The sequence below is a fragment of the Malus domestica genome, chromosome 12, assembly GCF_042453785.1.
Source record: "Malus domestica chromosome 12, GDT2T_hap1".
Lineage (NCBI taxonomy): Eukaryota > Viridiplantae > Streptophyta > Magnoliopsida > Rosales > Rosaceae > Malus > Malus domestica.
Window position 1 is genome coordinate 25,262,514 of NC_091672.1, and position 11,182 is coordinate 25,273,695.

Genomic DNA, 11,182 nt, shown 5'->3' on the forward strand with positions numbered 1-11,182 from the left:
CATATAACCAAGTTTGTGTTTCCCCCAAAAAAAAAAAAGTGTTCATCAACATCTATCATTTCTCTGATCATCATGAAACAAGCAGAACCTAGCGCGCCACCGTTAGCATACGCCAATTCGGCGCCAACAGCGTATGCCAATCCGGGGCCAACATCGTCTGCGAATTCGGCGCCAATAGCGTATGCAAATCCGGCGCCAATAGCGTATGCAAATCCCGCCGTTGCAATCATCAGCCCCCATTTCTGCAGTCCTCACCCTGTGGATATTGCAATTGTCAGAAAAGTTCTTACCATAACAGATGGAAACTTTGTGGTCACAGATATCAATGATAAGATCATCTTTAAAGTGAAGGGAGTTCGATGGAGCCGTCATGATCGTCGAGTCTTGCTCGATACTGCCGGATATCCTATTGTCACTCTAAGAAAGAAGGTAATAAGAATATCTTGATTAATATACATATAAAACAAATCATGCATATCTTTATGTAGCTCTTGCTAGCTTTTGTACTCGCTTTAATCCCTTGTTTGCAAACATTGAAGTTTATCAGGTAATGTTGATATATCGTCAATCTGAATCACATATTCTAACAAAAATAGAATTAAATCTATAGATAACGTTGTCAGGTAAAAATTAACTTAAATCTGTACGAAAGATTGGTTGAACAAGTCATCAATTGAGGAAATAAGAAAAATCATATATAGATCACATATCGATAATATACTGACGAGATATCGACAAAAACCCACAAAGCAATCATTTCAACAATTAAGAATTGTATTTTCATCATTTTATCCAATTTTCCAATATTATCTAATTGATTTACTTACCATATAGTCTAGGAAGAGAACATTTTTACAAGTCTATGTGTATTACTTCTGTTGTAAATTTGTAATTAAATAACTTATGTGTACATTTTATATATGTCTAGTTGATGAGTGCACATGAAAGATGGCAAGTCTTCAGGGGGGATAGCAAAGACTCAAGGAATCTGATTTTTAGTGCCAAGAGATCTTCACTGCTGCAATTTAATACCAAACTGGATGTTTTCTTAGCACAAAATACAGCAGAGAATGCACCTGACTTCAGAGTCAAAGGAAGTTGGTTTGAACGATCTTGTACCATATATGCTGGGAACTCCTCCACAATCATTGCCCAAGTAAGATTTCTGATTTATTCAGCTGATATACCATTAATTAACACAATTAAGCAATCTTACACCTTAGCTTGTTTCTTTAATTACTTAATATTAATTTCTCTTCTCCACAAGTACTGACTGGGATATGATACCCTGTGCGGAAAATTGCAGATGCATAAGAAGCGAACAGTTGCAAGCATGTTGATTGGCAAGGACAATTTCATGGTGACAGTGTATCCCGGGATTGACTACGCGTTCATTGTCGCGCTTATTGTGATTCTTGATGAGATTAATAGTGATGATTAAAATTAATATAATGGATAGATCAATTGATTAATTTAGATCCACTTTATACTTTAACTGAGGAAGCAATGCATGTTAGTCCCTTTGCCTTTGTGCTTTGTTTGGGCTATTGCCCTTGCTCGGTTTTGCCTCATGGTTATATTTTTCGACTTTCGATGTTGAACGATTTGATTTTTTGGCCTTTGTTTATACAATGATATTCAAACGAGGGTGGAAAATTCTTTGTCACTTTGCATTTTTGGTTTGGGAAAGTGATTTTCAAACACAATTTTTAGCTTGTTACACACTCTTGTTTAATTATGATTGTTGGGTTCGTTTGATTTATTTAATATGATGAATTTAACTAAAAAAGATGCGTGAGAAGTTAAACAGGGTGTATGAAAATCACTTTCCTTTTGATTTATGTAAATATATGTTGCTTCACTTTGGACACTCTTTTATTTACAATAGATGAGTTAATCGAAAATTTTATTTACACGAATAAAAATTAATAGTAGTAAAGCTCATGAATCCTTTTGTGATATTTTCATTTTTATTATTCAGTTCTCATTTTTGTACTTGAAATATAGATAAAATATTGAAAATGAGGGATGAAGAAAAATGGTGAAACTTTGAGAGGGATGGGAAGAAATAAAGAACAAAGAATGAAAACAAAATTTTGAAAGTGAAAGCAAACTCAAAATAATTTTTTATTTTTAGTTTTGATTTCATGTTTTGTGCGTCACATTTCTTCTACTTCTCTCTTACCATCAGTCTTGCACTCTTCTATTTCCCTCATTTTTTGTGCCATGTATGTATTGACCAAAAAGAGTCCCTATCTCGAATACAAAAATAAATAATAAATATCCAGAACGAAATCGTTATAGATCTAGACACATATATATATATCTCAAGAGCGGATTGCGAGGCTTTCTTCAAACTAAAATTTGGAAGTTTTGCGTTCAAAACATGATGATGGTGTGAAAGCCATACTTGTGGTCAGGGGAGGCTAAAATGCCTCTGTAAGTCTTCCTGATCCTTGTAAGGGGTGTATAACTGTAACTTGCCACAAGTTGTCTCCCTTTTAGAAAAAGAAAAAAATAACACTACGCCCCAAACCTTATAAGCAAGATCTAGGGTAATGTCTTCAGTGTTAACATGTGTGTAGCACGTGAGGTACAATTGTTATAGATTAAGAGTAGTGCTATTCACACATGCATTTTTACTTTTTACACACATATTTTATTTTTTTTGCTGTCGGATCAAATGAATTGAAAAAGATCAATGACAAAAAATTAACAAAGGTGTAAGGGAGGTAAAAATAAGTGTGTGTATAACACTATCTGTTAATTAATCAACTAACCAATTACAAAATGGTGATTATATATGAAGCTGTATTATATATATGGATATGTATGTAAGTATGTACGTATGTATATAATGTATGTGCATGTGTGTGCATGTATGTACGCATGTATGTATATGCATGTGTACATGTAGTTGTGGAAAAAACGATACAAGTATTGTGTACTTGCACAAAAGTCACTTGTAATTGCAAACACGAAGGTGGGCTTGGTTTTTGTGATTTAGTTTCTTTGAATTTGACGGCTTTGCTTAGTTTTGGATGGGATACTTTACAATACTCTTCTTTGTGGGGTTCTTTCATTCGTCAGCATTTTCCTCTTTCACCTTACAAAAACCAAAATATCTATTTACAGTCTTCTGTGTGGCATGGTCTTAAGCGTGCTTTGCCTATTCTGAATGATAATAGTCGTTGGATTATTGGTCATAGGAAGTCAGTTTCCTTTTGGTTCGACAAATGGATGGATGAAACTATTACTAGCCCTTGTTTATGTTCGGTCATTTCACCTAAGGTTCTTTCTTGGGTTTCAGATGTTATTGAAGCACAAAGTTGGCCTTCGCCAGATTATTTTACAAATTTATTCCCTTCTGTGATGCAACAAATTTTACGTCTACCTTTGCCCTTAAATGTTGAGGATGACAAATTGATTTGGGAGCCCTCCCCTAATAGGAAGTTTTCCTTTTTTTTTTTTTTTTGGTTATCAGCTTATTCGAAGGAAACATAGTGATTGTACTTGGGCTAAGATTATTTGGCGACATTTTATTCCACCACAACTATCTATTTTGGCTTGGTGGCTTTTTCATGATAAACTTCCTACCGAGGGTGCGCTTCAATGATGTGGTATTTCTTTGGCATCCATTTGATGTTTATGTCGTAATTTTCTTCAGTTGTCGGATATTTAGGTAGCTATGGAGGTGGTTAGCACACCAATTTGGTACCTATTTGCATTTTTCGGATTCTTTGGATGTTTTTTGGGATATGTATGTGCATAAGTCCTTTTCCCAATAGATGCACAATTTCTGGATTTTTGCGGGTCTTTCTACTATTGCGGCTATTTGGAAGACTCGAAATAAGTATATTTTTTAGGGTCGACCAATCTATTTTCATCGTCTTTGGATGTCTATCAATTCTGCCATTGTTCATTGTGGAAAGTTTATTCCCAGTTATTCTTAGGGGCTTGACACTTGAATCATCTCTTCGTAGGTGATCTGACCTATCTCTCGCAAGGCGCTTACTATTCTTCTTGTCGTTTGGTATCATCCTTGGTTCCCTTGGATTAAACTTAATACAGATGGTTTATCTAAAGAAAATTCTGGTACTTCTGCTTGTGGAGGAGTTTTCAGGAATTGCCATGGTCATTTTCTTGGTGGTTTCTACCAATGGATTGGTCATCATATTTTTTTTTTATATATTTTTTTTGCAAAATTATCTGCAATTATTATTGGTTGGCATTGTCTTTGTTTGGAAAGTGACAGCTATAATGTTATTTCTGCTCTTCAATCATTTGATTTTGATCATCCTTAACCTCTTCGTACGCAATGGTCTACTTGTTTGGACTGCATTCGGAAAATGACTTTCTACGCATCTCACATATATCGAGAATGAAATTTTGTTGCAAACAATTTTGTTAACATGGGCTTGTCTTCTCCAACTTTAACTTGACATGATTCTCATCTGCCGACAGCTCGTGTTGCATTGGTTTCAGACTATGTTGGCTTGCCTGGCTACCACTTCTCAAATTAATGTGCATTTGGGCATCCAGGTTTGTTTCACTTTTTTTTTCCTAACTTTGTGGTGTTGCTCAACTTGTTTTGCAGGTTTAGACCTTTACGTTTGGTTTTAGAGGGGTTAGGTTTCATGTCTCCCTTTATTTTCTTTGTATCTTTCTTGTTTTTCGTATCTAGAAGGGTAAGGTTTATGTCCCTCTTCTTTTTCGTGTTTTGTTTTTGTTATCTCTGTTTTATGAGGGTAAGGTTTATGTTGTTAAGGAAGATAATTGATTAAGTAAATATTGTCAATTGTCAATTAGTTATTTACTTGTTTGGTATTTGACTTCCCTTGTTTATAGGCTTTAGTGTAGGATCAGGATTGTATTGACTCTATATAAAAGTTGTAATCCTAGTTCAATCAATGACAAGAAAGAAATTCAGTCCCTTTGTATTACTTTTGATGGTACCAGAGAGTTAATCTGGGAAACACAGCAAGACACAAAACACCACCCAAGTCAACGCAGCCATGGGTGACAAATTAGAAACACAAATAATTTCTTCAGGCATATCCTCACATCTAAAGTAGAAAAATCCAAACCACTCACTCTACCTTCACCATTCGGACCAGCCTGGTGCAGTATGTACCAAGTGGAAGACAATTACAGTATATGGGTTCAGTCCATGACAATGGCCTTAATGGTCAAGAACAAGCTTGGGCTCGTTGATGGCATAATCAAGAAACCAAGTGAAGACATACTTGAAGAGTTGCAACAATGGAATCAATGCAACAATTTGGTCAAGACATGGCTATTAGGGTCAATGCCAAAGGAAATTTCAGGAAGCGTTATCAACTGTAAGGATGCTTGACAAATATGGCTTGACTTGCAAGAAAGGTTCTCCCATGTGAATATCATACAACTTTTCCACATAGAGAATGAAATTCACGATTGTGTGCAAGGCACTATGATAGTATGTTCCTTGTTCACCAAATTGAAAAGTCTTTGGGATGAACGAGACGTCTTGTGCTTAATCCCAACTTGTAGTTGTGAAACAAAGAAGGAGATTGCTTCTTACGTGGAGACTCAGAAAACCATGAAATTTCTCATGGGTTTGAACGATTCGTATGCCATAGCTTGCAATAACACATTTCTCCTTGGGCCACTATCCACGGTGAACAAAGCCTACTCCTTGGTTCTTCATCATGAGCGACAAGCAGAAGTTTCTAGTGGGAAAGGCGCTGCCTAACCAGAGGCAGCAGTGTTTGCCGTGAAAACCACAAGCCGGGAAGCCAAGTTCGAGTACAATGGGCCTCGCTCATCTCAAGTGCACATTCTGTGGATGGAAAGGTCACTCATTTGATTTTTGCGGCAAACGGAAGACAGTTACTGAAGCCGAACAAGGCCGCTCTTCTAAATGTAACCAAGTCACGACACACAACAAAAAGGATGTGATGCTTAATTCCCTTTTTCCCAAAAGAACTGCAAGCAGATCCTTCAATTATTGAACAAAAGCAAATCTTCTTTTGCCAACCAAGTGGGTAATTCCTCAAACCATGAACAACTTTCAGGTAAAGCATTCTCTTTCATACATAACAGAAAGAATAATGTTTGGATTTTGGATAGTGGAGCCATATACCACATCGTATGTAGCCCTGAATTCCTCACATCCTCGAAACCTTTTGAAAACCACACCGTCGAATTACCCAACGGTTCTTTTATTAAGGCTACTCATGTCGAACAAGTTGTTTTCTATCCTAACCTCGTCCTTGATAATGTTTTATGTGTGCCATTTTTTAAGTTAAACTTAATATCCATTAGAAAACTAGCCTATGATTCCCTGTACATCACCATTTTTCTACATAGACATTTGCTCAATGTTGCTCGAGCTCTACTTTTCCAAGCTAATCTTCCTAAACAGTTTTTGGGGGATGCAATCCTTACTTCGGCCTGTCTCATAAATTGCACACCTACACCTCTCATTTAAGGGAAAACACCATACCAAAAATTGTTTCACAAGGAACCCAATTACACATACTTACGTGTTTTTGGATGTTTGTGTTTTGCATCAACCTATGCACAAAAACCTTCAAAGTTTGACCCAAGTACACGTCGTTGTATATTCATTGGTTATCCTTATGGTCAAAAGGGTTATAGGCTGTTTGATATCACACTCCAAAAGGTTTTTGTGTCACGGGATGTTACCTTCTTTGAAGACCATTTTCCCTACCACGCATCAGATACTTCCGCTGCCCCTAGTTCCTTGCCTAACCCAACCTTTCCACAATCATACTTTGATATGGATCTTAACTCTACACATATCTCCTTATATGACACGCCTACTTCCATGTCCCAGCTACCCTAAACCAACCCAACACCTGATCTCATACCACATTTATCCAACCTCCTCGACACTAGCCCTACAACACCACTTTCCTCAGCAACCCCACATACCATCCTTATTCTTGCTTCCTCGTTGCCTAACCCAGTCAGCCTCATTATTGCCACACCATCGTCACCGTGTCACGACACACGCCCCACCAAAATTTCAACCTTTTTACAGGACTTTCATGTCGAGACTTTTCTCTCATCAAGACCTGCCTCTTCATCTTCAACGAATGTTAAGTCATCAGGTACCTCTCATCCTCTCTCTCACTATTTACCTTACAACCGCCTCTCGCTAACCCATAAAGCCTTCGTCACTAACATCACAGCCATCGAAGAACCTACCACCTTTTTGCAGGCTGTCCAAAATCCAAACTGGCATGCTGCCATAAAGCACGAAATTGATGCTCTTCAGGCTAACAACACTTGGTCACTTGTCCCGCTGCCACTTACAAATGATTGATAGGTTGCAAATGGGTATATAAGGTGAAACTTAAACCTGATGGGACCATCGAATAATATAAAGCGCGGCTGGTTGTGAAGGGTTATAGTCAAATATAAGGGGTTGATTACAGAGAAACATTTACTCCTGTTGAAAATTTGACCATTGTCCGTGTGCTACTTAGTGTGGATGCCCTGCAAAGGTGGCACTTGCACCAACTCAATATCAACAATGCATTTTTACATGGTGACCTCGACGAGGAAGTTTACATGCACTTGCCTCCTGGTTTCAAATGAAAAGGGGAGACTTAAGTATGCAAGTTAAATAAATCCTTATACAGCTTAAAACAAGCTTCGAGGCAATGGTTTCTTAAACTTTCCACTGCTATCAAGGCTGCTGGGTTTCACCAATCAGGGTCTGACTACTCACTATTCGTTCGAAGTCGTCAAGGTAATTTCATCGCTTTGCTAGTCTATGTTGATGATGTAATACTGGCAGGAAATAATTTGCAAGAAATTGAAGATACAAAGCAATTTCTCTCGCAACAATTTAAATTGAAAGACTTAGGCCAATTCAAATATTTCTTGGGGATAGAAGTTGCACGGTCCAAACGTGGAATCACTCTATGCCAATGGAAGTATGCACTGGATATATTAGATGATGCTAGATTTTTAGGTGCCAAACCTTCACGATTTCCTATAGAGCAAGACATCTCTCTCACGCAGATAGAAGGAAAGCTACTAAGTGATGCGTCATCATACATAAGGCTTGTAGGTAAATTAATCTACTTGACCATAACAAGGCCGGACCTAGCCTATGTAATCCACATGCTGAGTTAATTCATGGAAAATCCTTGACAACCACACCTTGAGGCAGCACACAAGGTTCTCATGTACATAAAAAATGCACCGAGACAAGGTATTTTTCTACCTTCTACAGGATCATTGCAATCAAGGGCATTTTGCGATGCTGACTGGGTTAGATGCAAGGATACAAGGAGGTCAATAACAGGTTACTGCATTCAACTTGGTCAGACATCGATTTCTTGGAAAACAAAGAAACAAACCACTGTATCTCGCTCCATTGCAAAGGCCGAGTATCGTTCCATGGCCACTACATGTTGTGAGATTACATGGTTGAAGAACATTTTAGAGGATTTGAAGGTGAGTTACCCACAACCAATCACATTGTTTTATGACGAGCAAGCAGCCATGCACATCGCTTTGAATCCAGTATTTCATGAACGAACAAAGCATATAAAGATTGATTGTCATCTGAAGGAGGCATGGTTTGTACATCGTACATACGAACAACTGATCAACCAGTTGACATATTTACCAAGCCGTTGAGTTCAACACAGTTTGAAACACTACTCAGCAAGTTATGTGTCATTAACATACACTCCAACTTGAGGTGGAGTGTTAAGGAAGATATCTCAAATTGATTAAGTAAATATTATAAATTGTCAATTAGTTATTTACTTACTTGTTTGGTATTTGACTTCCCTTGTTTATAGGCTTTAGTGTAGGATCAGGATTGTATTGACTCCATATAAAAATTGTAACCCTAGTTCGATCAATGACAAGAAAGAAATTCAGTCCCCTTGTATTACTTTTGATATGTCCCCCCTTGACTAAGTGTGATATTTTTTTCGTTATCAATAAAAAATTTCCCACCGTCAAGGTTTCCCAAAAAAAAAAGAAAAGAAAAAAGAATGCATGATTCTCATAATACCATTACATGTCATACATTAGTTGTGAAATTACTCTTGTCATGATATATTTACGACTTTCCTAACAAATCACGCTTATTTTATGGTTCATCGCATTATTCGAGCACATCACAGTCTATGTAATTGAAACTAAATTTTTTTGTATTGGAGTGAATTACAAGTATTTGAAAGATGGACCCTCTGGTGCTCTAAAGTTGAGGTTGTAAGCTCTCCAGGTTGCCTCATTCTCCACATTGTAATTTGATATTTTCCATTCAGTTCATATTGCCTTGATTTCATATTTCATTATTAGGTGGTACACCATTTTGCTGAGTCATACTTCACACATAAAATTCATTAAAGCGTGGTTAAGAGTAAAACCCTTGGTCGGAAATTGGAAGTAAGTTAAAGACTAAAATCACAGATATGAACGATTGAGTTCTAATTTTAATTTTAGTAAGTTAAAACTAAATCCTCCACTTGCAAAGAAAAATGTGTTGGAGACGATTTCTATGTGCTATAACACCACTAGTAACTTGAGCAACAAAACTATTGACCCAGAGTAACGATGATGCAAGACAAGCCTAAGGGTCTTGAGAGACGGGGTAGATAACCTGGGAAACGCTCAAGGAGGGGCAACGAAATCATTCACGTTGCTAATCGTGAATTCACTCAAAACGAATAAGTCAAACTCTTGATTTGAGAAGGAGAAATCACTCAATTCAATTGCACAAAGCAAAAACATTTTCATTCAATCATGTCTTCCTAATTGCTTGTATTACATCATAATATAAAGGAAGCAAAGATAAAGAAAGCACAAATGTTACGACGTTTTAAAAGACTCTAATCATAATTTAAATGGGCTTAACAAATTCATATACAATCCTATCAGAATAAAGGAAAGAATAATTACATCCTAAAAATAGGAAACCAAATATGGTAGGAATCCCACAATTGTAGGAATCCTAATACAAGTCAACATTCCCCCTCAAGTTGGTGCATAAATATTGCACATGCCCAACTTGTCTAGAAACGTCGAGAACTTGTCACTTGAAACCGCCTTAGTGAGAATATCTGCTACTTGGTCTTCGTTCCTATAGGAGGAACCTCAATAACTTTGCTATCTAGCTTTTCTTTAATAAAGAACCTGTCAACCTCTACATGCTTGGTCCTATCATGTTGTACTGGATTATGAGCAATATCACGAGCAGCTTTATTATCACAGAATAACTTCATTGGCTGACCATGTTTGACCCCCAAATCTTGTACCAGAAACCGAAGGCACAAGGTTTCACAAATACCAAGTGCCATGCCTCGAAATTTAGCTTCTGCGCTTGACCTTGATACAACATTATGCTTCTTGCTTTTCCACGTTACCAGATTTCCCCCAACAAAGGTGAATTACCCGGATGTTGAGCGCCTATCATCTGTCGATCCTGTCCAGTCAGCATTCGTATAGCACTCAATTCTGAAATGCCTATTTTTCCGAAACAAAATTCCTTTACCAGGGCTTCCTTTCAAGTAACTTAGTATTCTCATAATTGCACTCATGTGTTGTTCTCCTGGGTTGTGCATATATTGGCTAATTACACTTAAGGCATGAGCAAGGTCCGACCTAGTGTGGGCCAAGTACATTAACCTTCCTACTAACCTTTGGTACCTCCCTTTATCAACCAGTACTTGGTTCTGATCAATACCCAACTTCATTCCTTCAGCCAACAGAGTATACACTAGTTTGCACGCTGTCATACCTGTTTCTTCCAACAAGTCAAGAACATACTTCATTTGTGATATAAATATCCCGGACTTGCATCTCGATACTTCAATCCCAAGGAAATATTTTAAAGAACCAAGATCTTTCATTTCGAATTCTATGGACAAATAATTTTTTAAAGTTGCTTGCTCAACGAGATTGTTACCGGTAACCACCATATCATTAACATATACGATGAGAGCTGTAACCCTTCCGTTCTGGCATTTTAGGAATAACATATGATCCCAATTACTTTGCCTATAACCGAATGCTCTCATGGACTTGGTAAATCTACCAAACCAAGCTCTCGAATACTGCTTTAACCCATACAATGATTTCCTGAGCCTACATACCTTTTGTTTCTGTGTATCTGGATCATTCCACCCTGGTGGAAGGTCTGGTGGAA

The 11,182-nt window shown here is 37.4% G+C and overlaps 1 protein-coding gene across 1 annotated transcript; it reads left to right on the plus strand.

Moving 5' to 3' along the window:
- On the plus strand, positions 1-1,656 carry LOC114819959 (protein LURP-one-related 10-like). Its single transcript, XM_029089710.2, has 3 exons — positions 1-429; positions 929-1,156; positions 1,307-1,656. The coding sequence occupies exons 1-3, from the start codon at positions 73-75 to the stop codon at positions 1,439-1,441; spliced, it is 720 nt and encodes a 239-aa protein (XP_028945543.1). The 5' UTR covers positions 1-72; the 3' UTR covers positions 1,442-1,656.
- Positions 1,657-11,182: the final 9,526 nt, after the last annotated feature.

Excerpts from the sequence above, each read along its gene's own strand:
- LOC114819959 (XM_029089710.2), top strand. The coding sequence starts at position 73 with ATGAAACAAGCAGAACCTAGCGCGCCACCGTTAGCATACGCCAATTCG. Across the intron at positions 430-928 it reads TTGTCACTCTAAGAAAGAAG|TTGATGAGTGCACATGAAAG; the intron begins GTAATAAGAATA and ends ATATATGTCTAG. Across the intron at positions 1,157-1,306 it reads CCTCCACAATCATTGCCCAA|ATGCATAAGAAGCGAACAGT; the intron begins GTAAGATTTCTG and ends GGAAAATTGCAG.